The 19,571-nt window shown below is 43.0% G+C and overlaps 2 protein-coding genes across 4 annotated transcripts in view; one reads left to right on the top strand and one right to left on the bottom strand.

Moving 5' to 3' along the window:
• Positions 1-7,184, bottom strand: part of FBXO16 (F-box protein 16) — a 40,094-nt gene extending 32,910 nt beyond the window's left edge. For 2 of the 3 annotated variants that reach the window (XM_032997593.2, XM_032997594.2), the window contains exons 1-3: positions 7,098-7,184; positions 4,328-4,376; positions 440-584 (exon numbers count right to left, since the gene is read on the bottom strand). In XM_032997593.2, coding sequence (XP_032853484.2) covers positions 440-584; positions 4,328-4,362 — 180 coding nt within the window. In that variant the 5' untranslated portion in view covers positions 4,363-4,376; positions 7,098-7,184. The remainder of the gene's footprint in view (positions 1-439; positions 585-4,327; positions 4,377-7,097) is intronic. The other variant, XM_032997595.2, reaches the window with a different exon arrangement.
• Positions 7,185-7,370: 186 nt separating this feature from the next.
• The window catches only part of FZD3 (frizzled class receptor 3), a 59,938-nt gene continuing 47,737 nt past the window's right edge, over positions 7,371-19,571 (top strand). The window contains exons 1-2 of the mRNA XM_032997579.2: positions 7,371-7,468; positions 12,570-13,090. Of these exons, the coding sequence (XP_032853470.1) occupies positions 12,902-13,090 (189 nt within the window). The 5' untranslated portion in view covers positions 7,371-7,468; positions 12,570-12,901. The remainder of the gene's footprint in view (positions 7,469-12,569; positions 13,091-19,571) is intronic.

The following is a 19,571-nucleotide window of genomic DNA, read 5'->3' as shown; positions in this document are numbered from 1 at the left end:
ATATTTTGTTTGAAGGACACTGATTAGGTAAAATAACAATACTTGAGCTAAATACTTGTATGCTTTAAACAATGTACATTAGAGCTTTCAGTTTTTACATAACATCAGGTTTTACATATATAATAAAGACCGTGTGTGTGTTTGTTGATAGATACATACTTCTAATAGTAAACAGTATCTTTAAATTCTTATTCCATTACTCATAATCTACACAGGCAAAAACATAAAATAAATTTTTCTGCAACTTGAGAATTCATGAAGTGAACCTGAGAATTTGCTTTAAGATTTGAGAATATTCAAAACCTGACCAGACAAGATCCTGAGCAAACGCTCTAGCTGATGCTGCCTTGAGGAGTTGGACTAGATGTTCTCCAGGAGTCCCTTCCAACATCAATAATTCTGTGATTCTATGAATTTGACCCATTTGCATGGAACTTGCCTTGTCATTCATGAGTTGATGGTTCAGTGGAGTCCATGTGCTCATCTTGGTCTGTAGCTTGGGGCCATCCATGTTTCTAGGAGGTGCAAATGCCATAGATATAGGAGATGGTGGGTCCTCTGATGTCTTGCAGGCACCGATGGCTACAACAATTGAACAGAGCAAAGATCAACATTATTTTTCTGCTACTCCATTATAGTATGTTAGTGAAAAACAAATAATTCTAAGAAGGAGTCCAATGATTTCATAGCATAGCAATGATACAAGTATAATTATTTGAAAGTCAGTTAGGGTAAGGGCTTTTATTTTATGTACCCACAGTAACTGGCACAGTAAAGGCCAAATTTCCTGATGGAACCTCAGTGCACTAATGTAATATAAATACTTAATAATTAAGCAGGTCTTTCCCATCATAATTATTACTGAATATGCCTTTGATTTTTGCTGCATGAATGATCACAATTGGGTATTTGCACCGAGCTAGAAAGTACACAAAATTTCTCTTTCCAGTTGTTGCCACTGAAAATTGGAGATAACGTGTGCATCTACTTAAGAGACACCAGCTAGGATTTTACTGATTGTGATGGGCATATAATGCCAAGTCTCAGAAGGCCAGTTTGTTTCTGTAAAACTTAAGTGGAAGAATGAAATCCAGAACGGTTCAGAATTGACTGAAATCTCTCAGGGTCCTGTGTTCAGGCAGATTGTTTTTGATGGTTTGGTCTGACTGTGCTGCTCTTTTAAACAAAAATTTCTATGTGAAATAAATTGGACATTTACTAAAATTTTCCCTTCCCTTTTGTGACACCAAGTAACTGGGCTTTGTTCAGACAAAGTAATTTCTTCATAAATTCTTGCCCAAACATAGGAAAAGCTTTTTTTCCTTCATCTTCTTTCCTGCAGCTGGATTCAGCAGGATAATGTCATTGCTCACCTCAGGCATCCAATTTCCAGACTGGAGGCTTAAGCTGCAGCAGACTGAAAACCAAGTAATTTCTTTACCACATTAAAAAAATATCTCGGTTCCCTGCATATAGTTATTAGGCAATTTTTCTGTAAACACTTCAGGTTGCTTTAAAGCTTCATGGTCACAAGGTGAATAATAGGACTTTTGGAACAAAAGAAAAGGCAAACCTACTAAATAACTCCAGTATTGTGTTGCCAGCCTACCCTGAACCCAAGCACCTCAACACCCACTCAGCAAAAGAACCTTTCTAGGATTAGTTTTTCCTCTCTTTCTTTCCTAAATTATCACATAATCAAAGAAATAAAAAGAAAAAAATGAAAAATCTGTTATATCTTTCTCTCTGCACCTTATATGGTCTGTGGTTAGGAAATAAGTTCATTACAAGAGTCTGAATTCTTTCTCTATTTCTTTTTTTTTTTTTTTTTTGCTAGAGATCCTTAAATAACTTTGTTTGCACACTCCAATTTTAACTTCCCTGAGAGATGCCACTGAAAACGAAAAGATTTACTAAGGTTTCAAAGCCTCACATTCTGTAGTTGGTCAACGTTAGAGGCTTCTTGTGCAAGTGAGTAGGTGCATTTGGGATACACATTACGATGGGATCACTTACTGGTTGGTTTTGTTTTGTTTTGTTTTTCTGCAGTGCCCCTGCCCTTTTCAATGCACAGAAATACAACATCACAAGCTAGAGAAACAGTTCCACTGCCAAAAAAACAGGTTCAGGCAACCATGTCCTGTTTTTCAGGGACAACCTTCTACATTAGTCACAAAAACATCAGTTGTCACTTCAGCACACTCCCAACCCTGGATTCATGCTCCAGTTTCCCTACACAGACATTCTTTCTTGGTGCTGGAGCAGCTGTGTTCACAAAGCACCTCTTCGTGCTGGTGTGTTAGCACCTTGGAGCCCAAAGAGATGGTTGTGCCTCCGGACCCTCTTGTGCACCTTCTGTGCCAAAAACGTGGCTCACAGCACACCTGGCAGAAAGTCATATTCCTAGCTGCCCATGCCATAAAACTGCCGGAATTGCACTCGGTGTTCGAGCACAATGTGTAAACAGGGCTGCAAAGGCAGGTATCATCAGGCAAAAAGGTGAGCCTAGCCAAACATTCGAATTTCATACACGATGTGCCAGCCTGCCATCCCTCCCTCGCTACCCCTCTGCTAGCACAGTCACACAACCACCGTCCGCTCCACTCCTCATCTCCCCAGCTACGCTCAAAATCGCGAGGAGGGGTGGGAGGCAACGCCAAGTCCAACCTCAGCGGCGTGTGTTTGCAGGATAAATTCTTTGGTGAAGTCAGGACTGTGCAGTGTCACTTTAGAGCATGTGTTTTACTGGGGTTCCTCAAAGGCACGCTGTGCATGCCAAGACTCAATGCGCTTACATATTAGGTGGCCTTGAATTTCGTGGGATGCATTAGAGACAACAGCATTAGAAAAACTAGAAGCATCTTATCTGTAACATGCAGCTAGCCTAAAAATTGGACCCCAAGTCTTCTAAGAAGACACTTGGATTTCAATTCCCTGTTCCCAAAAGGAAAACCTGCGCTTCTTGTCTTCACTCTGTCCCTGGCAGGATTAACAGCTAATCTGGCTTCTTCCAGAGCCTAGAGTAACTCTGATCAGAGTTAATCTATGACGTGATACGGAGGTGGCTGCAGCAGCTTGCTCAGGACGCATTAAAAAGCAGCTGGTGTACTGTGCGGACCAACAACTGTCAAGCTGTTCAGCCAGGGCCCCACTTTTCTTCTGCAGTAGTCGTTATCTTTGGACTGGCTGCCCAAAATAACATTCCAGAGATTGCTCCAGCTTGTTCTTCACGTATCCTGGGATGAAATTCATCAAGCTCAGCTGATCTGAAGTCATTCAACCAACAAGAGACGTGAGATGAGGTGAACCAGAAATCAGGCTTTAAACATACATAAGGAAAATGTTAGTTCACTACCCAAAGAGGAAAAGCTACTGATACAAGATGTTAAAAAAATGATCTATTATCCTTCCTCTAGGAAAAATAAAAAGGCAATGTAGGAGCAGGTGGCAAGCATAATAAATACCAGTGCAAAAGGGATTTGGAGGAAAGACCAAGTTTTTTAAGTATATATAGTGTTTTCAATCTGTTTGACTAACCTCACACCAAATTGGTCAGAGATCTCCAGCTGTTTCAAAGTAGTTATCTTACCCTGTTTGCAGAGAGCAGGTGAGCCTGGCAGACCACAAATGTTAAAATAGAGCAAAACTGCGTGGGTTACTACAGACAATATATAATTTCACTGTGCAGGAAACACGAATGGTGTTGTCTAACAGCAAGACAATTTCAAGACTGAAATCCTGCTGGATTTGTACTGAAATACTTCCAATGATTTCAGTACAAGTTGGGTCAAGCCCTTGGTTTAAAAATATGTGACTGCATTTAAGAAAGATTAACAATACATAATGATCATATCATATTAACTAAGGTCATTGTAATAATTTCCTTTAGCTGAGTTAATCTCTGCTTAACCCTCTGGAATGGCATTCCAGAGGTTTGTGCAAACCATACTCAAAACAAGTCCTTCAAAAGCAGACTCTCTTTATTAATGTTTTTGACCACATCTCTCTAGCAGGAAGCCTTTGTGGTTCAACAGATCCTGGTGCACTCAGAGGTTTAAGGATGTATTTGGAAGAGAAAGAGCCAAATCACATTCATCTATGTGTTGACAATTGCACAGTCGAGGAGTTCAGTTGCAAATAAACAGAATTTAACTGAATCAATCTCAAGCTCAGACAGGATGGTAATTTTTATTGTAAATTACTATATTGACAATAAATAGGGCAATGATTGATGCTATGGAAGAAATGCTTTAAACAACAGAAAAAGAATCTAGAATGTAGGCCAAACTACAGGGCATTCGAAATAGAAAAATTCAAAATGATAGCTCTGGGTAGAAAAGATAGTGTGAAACAGATCCTCATATGCAGGGCCACACCTAGAAAGATGGCAAGAGGAGAAGGGCAGGAGGCTAAGTGCACATTCGCAGTGATTTACAACAAGGAGGCCAATACTGTGCTCCTCCTTTCCCTCCTTTCCCTTACCCCACAAGCTGCAAAGCACTGATGCCATCCCACCTTCCACATTTGTCACCTGCACTTTGCACAGGGACGCCTTGTCCGCAGTGAACACATCCGCTCTGACTGCACGATATTGCTGGTGTTCCCCGCTATCGCATCAGTCTTCTCACGGTTGTCCCCAGTCCCGTGGCAGGCTCTGGGAACCTGACACAGATGTTTGCCCAGCTAGCTTAGAGGATCTCTGTGGTACCAATGCTACAACACCAATAAACCCCAGAGCACGTCATCGCCATGGTACAGATAAACCCCAACACTTGCAGCACCTTGTGCCACTGATATTTCTGCCTCTCCCCAGCACCATCACCTCTGTGCACCTTGCACTGCATGAGACCAACACCCTTATCCCTCCTAGGGTGTGCTAGAAATATCCCTGTGCACAAGAAACCAAGGTTTGAGTGCCCCTATGATCCCCCTTATTCCAGGATGTAACTAACTCTGCATTCCTCACTGCTCCATGATGCCCACCAAGACATCGGTACCTCCATCCCGGAGCTGATACTCTCCACTGACCCAGAGACTTCAAATCCCTTGTGCTCCTCCATACCATTGCTCCTTACAAATGCCCTTGCCATGATGCTTTAACTTCCATACCCATTTCCTTCATAACTATGACTCGAAGGTGCATCAGAGGATGTTCAGACTAGATATTAGGAAATATTTCTTTACTGAGAGGATGGGCAAACATTGAAGCTGGCTTCCTGGAGAGGTGGTCGATGGCCCACACCTGTCAGTGTTTAAGAGGCATTTGGACAATGCCTTTAACAACATGCTTTGACTTTTGGTCAGCCCAGAAGTGGTGAGGCAGTTGGACTAGATGATCACTGCAGGTCGCTTCCAACTGGAACATTCCTAACCTATCCTATTCCCTTTACCCCACAGCATCACTCAGCTCCAAAGGACCGGTAGGTACCCTTTTTGGTCTCCAATAAACCCAGCAACTTCCCCTCCCTGGTAGTGTCAATACCTGACTGCTCTCCTTTGCATCACTGTCACCGATGTTCTCCAGGATCTGCTCCTAGCCCAGTGGCACTGACTCCCACTCTTGCTCCACATCAGTCTCCCCGTGTCCTGCAGGGCCAATGCCCTCCCAGGAGCTGTCAGAGCACTGCATAGTCCCAATGACATTACGCCCAGGGGAACTGGTCAGTATTGATCCCTTACACCTTTTCTCCTCTAAATAAGACAACAGCAAGGTCCCTTTTATCCCTAGAGAATAAAGCATTTCCTTTTCTACCCCACACCTCACTGGATTTATATTCTGTTATGCAGTTGGAAGATCTATGACGTTCTTACGTCAAAGTCCACCAGAACTTCCCTAGTCCTGCAGCACATACAGTTACACTGCCCAGTGTCTCCACGTCCTGTGATGCTCTGATAGCTTTCCCTACCCTGCTTCAAAAGGCAGTAGCAAACCCCAGCTGCTCATCACTTTTGTCCATAGATACCAGTGCTTTTTCCACCCATTTAATTAATTTATACTCTTCGCATGATGTCTTCATGCCCCATTCCTTTGAGTATTAATATTTCGAAGTGCTCCTTCCACTCACACACTGAAATCTCTCCTGGGACCCAAAGGTAACAACAATCCCCTCAGGCTCCAGGCCTGGCAGTGCGAGCAGATGGGCAGACCCCAGGCCCTTTGTGCCTCAGTGTTCCCCATTGTAGTGTTTATACCTTCTCCACTGGGTGCCTCTGAGACCCCTTTCCTCACAGCACGGGCTGTGCTTGGTGCACACTGAGGTCTTCCATCTTCCGGTCGGCGTCTCTCCCTGCGTCCCACTGAATCTGTTACCCTCTCCACATACCCTATGGAGTCTGTACTCCCCTCTCTTTCCACTGTCCCCCCTGCAGTGCTGGGGCCAGCTCGGGGGCCCCCAACAGCAGAAGGACCCGGAGCTGCTCGAGCGGGGCCAGAGGAGGCCACGGAGATGCTGGGGGGGCTGGAGCAGCTCCCCTGGGAGGCCGGGCTGAGAGAGTTGGGGGGTTCAGCCTGGAGAAGAGAAGGCTCCGGGGAGCCCTTCGAGCGGCTTCCCAGGGCTTAAAGGGGGGACAGGAGAGGTGGGGAGGGACTCTGGGTCAGGGGGTGGGGGTAGGACGAGGGGGGATGGGTTTAAACTGAAAGAGGGGAGATTCAGACTAGATCTAAGGAAAAAATTCTTCCCTGTGCGGGGGGTGAGGTGCTGGCCCAGGGTGCCCAGAGCAGCTGTGGCTGCCCCCTCCCTGGAAGGGTTCAAGGCCAGGTTGGACGGGGCTGAGAGCCCCCTGGGCTGGGGGCAGGGGGCCCTGCCCGGGGCAGGTGGGCTGAAATTAAATGATCTTTAAGGCCCTTTCTAACCCAAACCATGCTGATTCTATGTTGTCCCACTGCATTTGTAACCCCCTCCCCACGCCATACTGCATTTGCCCCCTCGGTGTCCCGCCACATTTGCCCCCTCGAGCCCCACTGCGGTTGGACCCCCGCCCCGACCCGAGGCCTGCCCACCCCCGTGTGCCCCACGCTGTCCCACGGGGGATCCCTCCACGCCCGTGTCCCCTCAGACCTCGGGCAGCCCTCAGGGCCGGGCCGGGCCGCCCCTCACCTGTCTCCTCCCCTCCCGCGGATGGTGCGGCCTACTCCTCCCGCACGGCCGCTTTCCCGTCGCTATGGCAACCTCGCCCCGCCCCCGGGTGGGCGCCGGCCAATCAAATCCTACCAGCGGCGGGGCAAGGCGGCCGGAGGCTCCGATCTACCTAGCAACCTGCTCGACCCGTTCTGATTGGTTTGTTTGCTTCGGCCGGGAGAGGGGGCGGGGCGCTGTAAGGGCGTGGCGGCGCCGGGGGGGGGGCGGGGCGTAGGCACGGGGCGGGGCCGGGCGCTGCGGCGGGGTCGGGCGCGAGGAGGCGCGGCCGCTGCCTCCGCCGCCACCTGAGGGAAGGAGCGGGGCCAGCGCCGGCGGGACCCTGCGCTGAGGTAACGGCGGGGGCCGGGGTCACTGGGTGGGGCGGGATGGGGAGATGGTTTCCCCTCAGGGATGTCGTTGTTTCACCCCCCCACCCCACAGCGCCCGCCTCGCTCGCCGGGGACGGAGACACCAGCTCCCGGGGACTGCGCTGTGGGGGGGGTGGGGGGCGGCCATGAAGCGTCCTCTGGGCGGGGGAGTGAGATGCAGCGGCCGACCGAAGGGCAGGGGATGCTACTCCTGTCCTCCGCCGAACGACATGGAGGTGCTGGATCCACCCCTTCTCCCTCAGCAGCGCCTCGGGGCCGGGAGATGCTGGTCCCCTGCATTCCCGCTCCCTCCCCCACCCCCCCCCCCCGGCCCTTGCCGGTGTGCTGGGGAGCCTGTAGAAGGGCGATGCTCGTCCCATGCATTTCCCCTCCGTTCCCATCAGGGACCCAAAGGGAGGGGAAGCGAATCCCAAGTACTCTCCCTCCTTCTCCTCGCAGTGCACTGGGGACCCGGGAGAGAGGGATGTGAGTCCGTGGGCACCCTCCCTCCCCCTTTTTCTCTTTGCTGTTGGTGGATCCGAAAGGAAAGGGAACGCGCTGCCCCGCTTTCCCCCATTGGGGACCCGAGGAGGAGGGGGTGCCTTTCCCCGCTCTGAACACACACCCCTTTTCTTCTGCAGTGCGTTGGGGACCCAAGAGGTTTCGGGTCCCGCACTAACCTTCTTTCATGTTGCAGTGCGGTAGCTGTGACCCAGGAGGAAAGGGATGCTAGTCCCATGCACACCTCCTTCCCCCTTTTCTCTTGGCAGTGCAGGAGGGACCCAAGCGGATGCTAGCTCTATCCACACACTCTCCTTTTCCTTTTGCAATGCAGTGGGGACCCAGGGTGAAGGGGTACTAGACTTACGTGTCTATATATCCTCCCTTTTCCTTTGCAATGCAGCAGGAATCCAAGAGGATGCTAGTCCCGTGTGTGCACTTGTTCCTTCTGCCTTTAAAACACAGTGAGGATTCAAGGGGAAAAGGGATGATGCTAGTTCAGTCTGCACTCTACCTCCTCTTCCAAGCTAAGGGATGATAGCTAGCTCCCCCTCCAGTTCCTTTCGCTTGGCATGCAATATGAACTCAAATGGAGAGAGGTGCTAGACCTGTCCCTCCATAATTGTGAAGAATCTCACCAGAAAGGGTTTCTGCCTTTCTGTCTTCCCTGCAGGGAGTGGAGCAAGGACTGTCATGGTGTCACTGCGGAGGGAGAGGGGGAAGAGAAGATAGTGTGTGTGTTTCCTTATTCTGCCCTGTAGTACAGCAAGGAGGAGCATGGAAGAGTGTAGCATGTGCCCTCTTTCCTCCATGGGTTCCTAGTTGAAACTGAGGATGTGGGGGATTATAGTGTGGTTTTCCCTTAATACGTAACAGAAGTGGAACAGGGGAGTACAGCACTGGAGTTTCTTTCCCACTGATTAATTAAAATGGAGTTGGGAGAATAATGTATTCTCCTTTTGTTCCTTCATGTGGGTGGGAATGGGTTGGGGAAATGCTGCCAGTGCTTGTATGCAATGAGTGAGTTCCCTGCCTTTCTCCCTGATCAGAACTGGGTGGGGAATGACTAAGGTGACATTCTCCTCTTGTCTTCTCACTTGCATGGGAGGAGCCTAGCGTGTTGTTTTATCACCCCAATTTCTCTGGGACAGATAGCAGTGAATTAATTCACCTACATAGTTTCTTTCTCAAGTCTGATGACGTTTTTTTCTCATTGCCCCCCTCTCTTATTGTCCCCTTAGTAACTTCAAAAATTATTTAAAAAAAAATATATATTCACTTGCGGGAATCAACCCTTTTAATTTCATGATTTTCACTCTCTAAGTGTCATCTATGGATGTCTTAATTTATCCTTTGGAGCAGGAATTGGATGGGCTTCTGATGATTATAAATAATGTATAAATCTGTAACCACACTAACAAACTAGCTGTTTCCTACCCCTTTTGCCCACAACTTTTTTTGCAGTGCCTTGGGGTAGATGGCTAGGTATCCCCTCCTCCTCTTTTATCCCCAGTGTCATTGAAAGTGTTTTGTTTTGGTTTTATATCCATATAAAAATAACCACAAAATTTCATATGTAGAGGCTTAACAAAGAGTATACAGAACTGGATCTGTGGTAAGAAACTATCTTGACACTAAAGATTGCTTATTACAGCATTCATCTGTCTACACCAATTAATAGCTCATCTATATGCTCGTTTGCAAAACTTTCATCTCCTTTCGCAATGATGTAGTTGTCTTTTTTCTTAATTTCACCTAGATTTTTTTTTTTTTTTCCCATGAAAAGGCACTGCATGACTAGACCATATAATTTGGTATTCTTTTCTGGCTCTAGTAAATGTATTCTTCATTTCCTTTATGATACTATATTGTAATAAGATCTTGAGCATAAAATGGACAAATCCTGAAAGGTTACGATGAATTTTTTTTCCACTTTTTTGCACAGTTAAAACTTTTTGTGGCTTATTGAGCCAAGATTTTTTGCATGCTTTTTCAGTTTGAGGTTGTGGGGAAGTCAGAAGATGGGTGGATTTGTTTAGAGTCTCTACTTTGAATGTCATTAATATGATGATTTGTGTGAAGTGTTCTTGGAGTTTTTCCCAAGACTCTAGATCCTGACCTGGATTTGCCCAGTGTTTGTGCTTCAAACTTTAGCAGGATAACTGGTGTGAGTATGGTTCATCTTAATGTTGCTTCTAAACCTCTCTTATGAAGCATTATGTACTGATTAATGCTGGAATGGCACCTGAATTACAGGGAGCGTGCTAAAAAGTCAACTGCTAATCCACACCAAAAGTTGGCTTCATGAAGTTGTTGAATAAAGTCTTTTGGAGTTGGTGGCCAAAGTGTTTGGAGAAAAAGAAAAAAAGTAATTGAAGCCAGTGTTCTGGAGATGACAACAAACTGAAAAGGCTTCTTTTCCTGAGTTTGGGGAACTACTATTAAAATGTTAAAATCAAAGGCCTAGATTCAAAGGTACCTTGGACAAAACTAAGTAGGAATTGGTTTTGTCTGTCTGTAACTTGTAATCTTTTGGTCAGGTTCTGAGAATATGCAGAAGTCTTCAGGGTTAAGTAATGCTGCCTGGAAGATGGGATAGTTCAGATCTTTGGGGGTTTTTTGAGAGGTGCTGAATTCTTAAGAAATAAGTCTGAGAAATTACTTCCTTAGATCAGAAAGACAAAGCTTTTCAAGGCCATATGGACTTGAAATTGGACTAAAATCAGATGTGGTTAGATGTAGCTTGTCTTAAATATTGTGGCTAATTTTGATCTTTCAAAATCAGTGTGTTGACTGCTGTTCACAGCAACACTATCTTGCTTCAGAATATAAGTCAGAGGCTGTGATTTGAGCTGTGTTGGTTAGTTCTACCACCTAACTTAAGATGTAGATATCTCTTCTGCCTTTTTTTCCGTTCATGTTTTATTTTTCCTAGGTTTGGAACAGTTTTACTATTTATATTCTTTATGTATTTTAGTGCTGCTTCAAACATGGATTCCCTGTCAATAGCTGTGAGAGAGTAAGCAGCCTGTGAAACCAAGTTGTCAATGAACTTAATTTAACATGGTTATGTTTAGCATCTTGGTCTTTTTCTTATTTGCATGTTTGTTTTTACCAGCCTGTCTTGAACAGCTACAGCCAAAAACATTGCCACACATGATTTTAAAGAGAAGCACAGAATTGTTTAGGTTGGAAGGAACCTCTCAAGATTATCTAGTCCAACCCACAAAAGTATATGAGGGTTTAAAGAGATATATGCTGTTTAATTTTTCTGACCATAAGATGGGCCTATGTAAACAAAAGTGTGCATACCTAACTTTTTTGATCTGCTGATACCAGTAGAAGTCTGGTAATTAACTCTTTCGTATCTCTCACGAAGTTTGCATTAGGGACAAAGAAAAACCTTTTTCCCTCTCTGATGTGTAGAAAGTATTTCCCTTCCTGAATACCTAAGGAAAAACATTACTCTCTCAAGATTAGAAGTCTCTCCAAATTTGTGATTGCCTAATCTTGGCCATATTGATGGAGTGCTTGGGGTTTTCTAATTCAAACAGAATGTATAAATTTGTTACCTTTTTTAACTATAATTTTTAAAAGCAGTTGGTTAGAGACAGAATCTTGCAAATTTCATTGCTGTAAGACAAAATTGTTAGAAGAAAAAGGCCTCTTTGTACTCTTATGGCTCTGTCAACTTTTTCCATGCTTTAGCCTCCAATTTCAGAGTTTGTTTCTCCAGTTGATGAGCCCAATGTGCTGAGTCCCTGTTCTGCTCATTCCATTCCAGCCCCTTAGTGCTGAGAAAATGCAGATCCAGCCCTGGGGAACGATTGCTGTTTAAATTGGCTCTATGGGTAGAGTGGAACTGGCAAAGCAAGGATATGTAGCTACCTCTGCAATTTCCATCTTCAAGAGTGTGTGGAGAAGGGGGTGATCAAGACTGCTGTCTTCTGGCTTATACGTAGCTGTTATGACAGTGTCTGGAGAAGAAGATGTGAGATACGTGTGCAAGTAAAATGGGGTAGAGACAACAAAAAAGCTCTTTACAACTAGACTAAAATCATATCTTTGAACACATGTAGCCAAAGCATGACTGCAGCTTGTTAGGCAGAACTGTAGTCTTCAGTCCTGCAAGTTGGGACTTGTGTATTGGTGGTGGTAGTGACTGTTTTGTTTTTGTTTTATAATTATTCAGCAGAACTTACAAGGCCATGCAACTAAGGAGATACTATCGATGTAAATGTACCAGTGGAGATGCTGAGTCATAAATAACTTGGTTTCAGTGTGGTCAACAATTGTAATACTCACATGGTTAAATTTAAAGTGTGGTCTCTTCTAAAATATTTTCTTCATAGTAAATACATTCCCCATTTTCACCATCCTTTTTGGGTGGAGTTTTACAGCATACCAGCCTTTTTTTGCGCTAGGAATATTCTGAAAGCAGGAATAAAACTTGTCAAGGGACCCTCTAGTCTTGCACATGAGAACTTGAAGCAATTTGTTTGCCAGACTATTTAGAGCTAAAATATTTGAATCAATAACAAGGCTTCTTACTGTATTCCATTTGTTGTGTTTTTTCTTCTAGGTTGCCCAACAAAAGAAGAACATAACTCAACTGCTGTTCTGTCACGATGGAGTCAATTGTGTGGGAATGTGGTTAAACATTTTACTACCTTAACCTAACACATGCTATATAATACTGAGAAAAGAAAAGGCAAGATTTCTCACACGTCTGTCTCAAATACATCATCTTCTGAACTGAGCTAAGAATGTTGTATACAAAGAGTATTCCAGTTTTGAAGAACCTTAAACAAGGACTGAAAATATCGCTATTGAAGTGAAATCTGAGGGTACATGAGAAGCTGAAAGAGCTTTCTGAGTGGGCTCAGTAACTGGCCCCATTCCCAGAGTGGAAGGATGGCTATTAGCTGGATGTTCTGTTACCTTTGGCTTTTGGATGTTTTGATGTGGCATACAAGAGGGCACAGTTTATTTTCTTGTGAGCCCATAATCTTGCGGATGTGCCAGGATCTGCCTTACAACACCACTTTCATGCCTAATCTTCTAAATCATTATGACCAGCAAACAGCAGCATTAGCAATGGAGGTAAGGCTATTTTTTTTTCAGCAATATATACATATATATACATATATATATATATGGTTTTGACCTTTCGTTGACAAATAATTGGTAACAGAATCCAGGATGATACTTATATGAGCGATAAAAATGAAAAAATCTAGATAATTAATGATTTAAATATAAAAACAAATACCACTGACATAAGATATATTGTAATATATACTAAAATATTCTATGACTACAGAATTTGCCTAATTTAGTATAACTGAGTGTGAAATACTCTGGATGTGTTTGTATGTTAGTCTGTTACTTTAAATATTTAGACAGATCAAGAATGCATATTTTGAATGGTCTGTCACTTAACCAAATGCCAGAAGAATAGCACACTGAACAATGAATGAGAAGATTCTTAGTTCTGAAGACGATGTTCTTTGGTGGCTTTGTAATATTTGACCTTTTCTTACTTGCCTAATACTGGGTGTGAAGAAAATGAGAATAATAAGATATAGTATGAAAATCATGGAAATTGCTCATTTATTAGTACTGCTATTCTCATCTGCAAGAAAACTCATTGTCTTGAAGGCAGTTTAGTTAACCTGATTCTGTTCCATATCCGGGCAGACAAGCTTTTACACTTGCACTTTCTTTGCTATAATGGTACCTTATGACCATTGCCATTATTCCCCAAAACATTTGGATTTACACATAGTCATTTTCTCCTTTCTAAAAACCCCCACATTTCCACAGATAATTGTCTAACCTTTCTTTGGAGAACTTTCTTGATGGGGTTTCAAGCACACGCTTAGTCTCTTTATATCTATGGTCTAGTTTATACAAGACTTAAGTTCACTTCAGTCTGTTCTCAATCCTGCCTAAGGAATTTCCTTACTTGGTATTCTGTGATATGACTGACACTGATGGAAATTCAGAATATTAGGTGAGTCTCGCTGACAGCCTATTCAAATTTTCATGAGAGATTTGTGCAGATTAGGTTTATTTGTATTTTTGAAGTGCCTGGGAATACTTGCTGGTAGATATGTGTTGCTGTACACTGAGAACAGAAAGAGTAATCATGTGTTTTCATCTTTCGATGCTCTTCCTGACAAAATATAAACTTAACTGTTTGTCTTAAATAATATAAAGCCAAAGCTTTATATGGTCTTTCTATGTAAGAGTTGTGAGCCAAACTTGACGGGCTTTTTACTGTAAGAAGAAAATAGAGATTCTTACCCTTAAATTTGCTTTGTTTGAAAGAACTATGGACTTGCATTTCAACAGCTCATTTGGATGTGGCTAGGGATTCCAATTATACTAAATACATAGAACAGGGATTAATTTTATTTTAGAATTGGTTCAGGTAAGTTCTGAGGACCTTTGAAGATCTGATTGTAAGGATGAAAAATGAAGCCAAAGCAAGTTTAATAGGATAACAGTGTGAACAATTAGCTGTGTGCGAAGTTTATTTCACTTTGAAAGGTGGAACTTAGGATATTAAAGGAATCGATGAAACCAATTAGATTGAAGACTTCTGGGACTTGGCTTGTGGAGGTGTGAAGATAGTGGGTTTTGGTTTTGTTGGGTGGTTGGAGAAGTAGGTGGTCACTTCTTGGAGTGGAAGTAGATTATCAGTGGAAGGCTTTTGGGATCTGTGCAGTTCAGTATTTTCTTAAACGATCTGGAAGAGAAGACAAGCAATGAGATGAGAAAGCCTGTTGGTACTGTTGTGAGTAACTTAAAGCTAAGGTCAGATCAGAATGAGGAATTGCAAAGATCGTGAGATGTTTGAGGTACATTGAGCCATAAAGTTGTTGAGGAAATTCAGAGTTATAAATATGTATGTGTTGAGGGGAGTAATATTCTTCACATCAGTGGTGGTGATCAGCTTATTTAACTGGAGTCATGATGGCTTGTTCTATCAAAATATGAGCTGAAAGCTTGACTGAGCACTAAGAAAGCCAAAAGGCAAATCAGATGTGGAATAATTAGGAGAAGAATAAAGACCAGATGTTACAGTGCTGTTAAATAATCCTGTGGCTCACAAATAGCTAGTGTTGTATGAAGTTGTGAGCAATCTCAAAAAATGTTTGAACTGAAAGAGGTCCAGAGAAGAACAGGAAGAATGACCACAGGCTTATGGAACATATGGCAGGGTGCTTTAGCCTGCTTTTAAAATAGAAAATAAAAGGCCACAACAACAACCAGCACCATCGTAAGTGGCGTGCAAAGGGTTATAGGGATTCACTGTACACTGTCTTTTCCAGTGCAGGAACTAGGCTCCATCAAATGAAGATGCTAGGAGCCAAGGCAGAATAAAGACAAAGAGGTAGTTCTTCAAATAGCTCAAACCCTTAGACAGTACAGTAGATGCAAAATGTTTGAGGAAACTGGACCAGAACTTGGAAGATCATGGCAGTGAGGTAGAAAAAAAGCCACTTCAGGCTCTTCCTCTCAGCAGAAAATTGTCACAGGTTGGGAGAGCATTTAGGGAATGTCAGAAATGTCCTGCTAATGGTCCATTTTGCCAGGCGTTCTATATCTGCTGACGGCAAGAGGAGGTACTATTCAGGGAAGGGATGCAAGCCTCTTGTCTGTAGGATGTTTTCTCTGGTGCTTCCTCAGTATCCACAGCCCCTGAATTATGGATGTTAGAGGGTACCTCCCTGCCTGTTCCCTTTAGTATCATTTAATGGATCTATTATGGATGCATGTCTCTAAATGATTTTATTAATACAGTAGTGTCAACCAGTTCACTGGCTACCACGTGAAGAAATATGTATGTGCTAACCTGTTTTAAACCTACTAGTTTCATTTAATACCCTTTTGTTCCAGTATTGTGCATTATTGTGTTGCAATTAATTACAACTCTCTTACACTTGTGATTTTGGAAACCTTGGTTTTATCCCCCAGGCTTTTCCTCTCTACACTGGAGTGTTCCAGCTGTTTGGGCTTTCTTCTTGCAAATCAGCTGCTTCATTCCTGTAATCTTTTTAGCTACTGTTCTGTGTCTCTTTTTCTAGCCTCGTTCTTGCTGAGGTGCGGAGGTGAGAATGGCACACCACTCCAGATGTGGGCACACTAGGGGTTTATTTATAAATCATGCTTTTTGCCGCTTATAGCCTCCTAGTAATGGCCAACGTTATGTTAATTTTCCTGGCTTTTATTGCATGTTAAACCAATGATTTCAGAGAACTGTCAAAAATGTAACTTTCACTAACAGTCTATTTGAGGGCACTGTTGGAAGCAGAGAGGTAATGATATAGACCCTCAGTCTGAGCCAGAATAACTGATGTAATTGTTCTTATCTTTGTAAAATAGCTTTCTGCTACAGGGAGAGAAACAGTTGAGAAGTGAATGTTACTTCTCTGCACTCCGTGGTATAAGGCTCAACTTAATGGCATAAATTAGCTTGCATGAAACAGTGTGTTGCTGCAATTCAGATACTAGCTTGATGCCAGAGCTATTCTTAAACTTAGCATGGGTGCATTGGTGTTGCGGATATATGTATAGTGCTCCCTTCTGCCAGTATAATTAGCACATAGGCCAGTGGTTTCAGACTGGGGGTGGACTGTGGGCTACTTCTGAATGCTTCATGAAAAGCGGTGAAGACTTTGCAAGGAAACAAGGTTATTATCAACCTTAAATTCACTATGTGGGAGCCTGTGCCTCCATTGCAGAGGTCTTTAGGGGTTTAAGCAAGAAAAAAATAATGAAAAGCCACGGGTTTTCATAAGTATATTCCCACACCTTGTATTAGCCTAGATTTCCTTCTTGCTAAATACAGATTTATAAGGCAGTTTTTATTATTTGGCTTTTTAGATGTTATTTAATGTTGCAGTCAAATGGAGCACTGAAATTTTGAACTGAATGAAGTCTATTAAAACTTGCATTGTGACATTTTGAGGTAAATATCTCTCATCTCCAAGCCCTCCCTAATTGCTATGAGCATAAAATAACAGCAGAATCAGTGTAATTCATCTTGTGTGTGGGGGGGAGGCCTTGTAATTCTCAGTTTTTCAGTACCACCTTTTCGCAACAGTTCCTGAAACCAATAAGAAAAATTCAGCTTGCTTGTACTGAAAGAGTGCAATACAAGAAAGAGTGAATGTGAAACAAAAAGAACTACTACAGCTGTTGTCTCACCATCAATAAATTCAGTGTATTTCTCTTCCCATACCATTGATTGCTTCCCTGAAGGAACTGCTTAAAGACTTATTTATTGTTATTTCTTGAAAACTCAAAAAAAAATCAGTAAAGTGCCTTTTTGAGACTTTATGCTAAGTTGATTCCTTCATAATTATAATAAAGGCTAATAAGTCATGTCATCAGTGTTGTCTTGTTATATTGCAGCAATATTGGTGTTAACCATCTTGATTTAACAAAGAAAAATAGAATATTACATCAGGAGTCCCTCTTAGTGTGGACTGGTCGATACTGTAATCGGTTCCTATGCCTGCCTTTACTCCTAGGAAAGATCACTGTCTTTCCTTAAGCTTCCTGCTGTGCCACATCAGCAAGGCTTGCTTTAATCTGGGAAGACTGAAGGGACGGCTTCCTGCATGCAAGGGCCTGATGCATCATTTTATCCCCAAGTATCTCCAAAGAGACTTACTCCTTTTGACAGAGGACAAACACCAGTTGCACTACTCCAACCCCTGCTAACATCCACTTGGCTATAGCGGAGACTAAAATGAGGGTCATTTTACATCTGCTTCTTTCTAAAAGGAGTGGTGCTGGTTAACAGGGACTAACACAGTGGTCATATTGGAGTCTGGAGGCAGGAGATGGCCGGTGTAGAGGGCCGTGGTTCTGGGGGCCAGCTGAGCTGTCTGAGCTGGGAGCTGTCCTGCCCTCCAGCACTGCGCTGCGCCCCGCTGCCCTTGCCTTTCCTGACTCTCTGCGATCATTTGTTTTGTTTTTTTTTTTTTTTTTTTTTGTTTTTTTTTTTTTTTTTTTTGTTTTTTTTTTTTTTTTTTATCTGCTCACGTACAATATATGGTAAGGGATTTTTAAAATTTTCTAGAATCTCTTAACAGGTTGCTTTATTACAATAACCATCTAGCATAGTCTGTCTCAGCTAGGCTGTTAAAACTTCCCTCTAAATACGTTCGTGATCACAGTGTGACATTGAGATGATGTTGCGCTGCGCTGCTGCCACAATTCTGCTGTGTTACATAGATCGTGTGCTGAATGAGGCAGTGACAATCGAGAAGTTAAATTACTCCTATCCCCCTGAGGGATCTGACCTTGTTTACCCATCTCTTGGGTTATTACTGCTACAAAGAATTATTTTCTGTCCTTTTTTCGCTTAATATTCCTTTTGCCTTGAAGGATTTGCTAATGCGTAAGATTAGCAAGCAGTGGTTTTTATCTGCCTTAATGCAATTTTTGTAGACAAATATTTTTATCAGAGAACATATAACTTGTTAGCATGTTGGAGCCTGGGAGCATGCTATTAAAGCTTTTGTCATTGATGAAGGGAAGTGGTTTAATATGATGATTGCCAGCATTTTTCCAGTTAAATATACTGCCAGCACTTCCTTTTTCTTACCCTGATTTTTACGAGACCTCACAAATAATGCTAGGGATCAAAGAGGCTTTAAAGAACAGGAACCAGACACGGTTGAGGGCTAAATGGGTCCCTCTGGGTGAACGCAGAAACGTTGTCTTTTGGGATTATACCGGAGGTCAAACGCTCCAGAAATGAAGACGATACAGTCCCCGTATGTGCAGAGGAGATAACGTGCTATTCCTTTGCTCTTTCTCACAACTTCCATTCCCATTTTGCATATCAAAACAGAGCAGCAGTAAGGATTTACGGATGCACCGTACCTAGGTAGGCTAGCGTGTAGTTGAGAGATGCAAAGAGGGAAATAGAGAAACAATGTTATCCCACAATTTATTTGGTTTTTGCAGCATGAGGGAGGTAGCTGGGAGGGGAGAGGAGTAATGTTTACTCATATGCTCCTACTCCATCAGTGTAGCAGTGTTCACCATCTGGGAATCATTGGATTTATATAAATAAGCTATCCAGTCATGGAGTTTTGAATATTTAGAAGCAGAGCTAGTGAATAGTTAATGGACTTTGTCACAGAATATGCAACTACAGATGTGAAGACACCTGATTTTTTTTGTACTTTATTTCAAATGTAGTGGTTTCTTGCTAGTACTGATTCTTGCAGAGGATAATACCATTGACCTGCCGCAGAGCAGAGTGTGTGCTGCAAGATCCGCGTACCCTTGCTATTTATATTTCTGTGTGCATAGCACAGTTTCTTTTTTGTGGCAATATATATTTCTTTTCTCCTCCCAGGAGGGATCTCTGGAGTCTTAGCTCATTCTTTTGGTCTTTTTTTTTTTTTTTTTTTTAAATGGAAAAGAACCAGAATATGCTTAAAACCAGCATCAACAGACGACACAGGACCAAATGTCCTGTGTCTTATCATCTGTCATAAGAGTTGGGCATTTTTCCAGTACAGCTAGGTCAAGTATTAAGTGGCTCATTTTG

This window comes from Tyto alba, unplaced genomic scaffold, assembly GCF_018691265.1.
Source record: "Tyto alba isolate M040663 unplaced genomic scaffold, T.alba_DEE_v4.0 Super-Scaffold_40, whole genome shotgun sequence".
Lineage (NCBI taxonomy): Eukaryota > Metazoa > Chordata > Aves > Strigiformes > Tytonidae > Tyto > Tyto alba.
The sequence above is the reverse complement of the archived record's forward strand: the minus strand, read 5'-3'. Positions and strand labels throughout refer to the sequence as shown.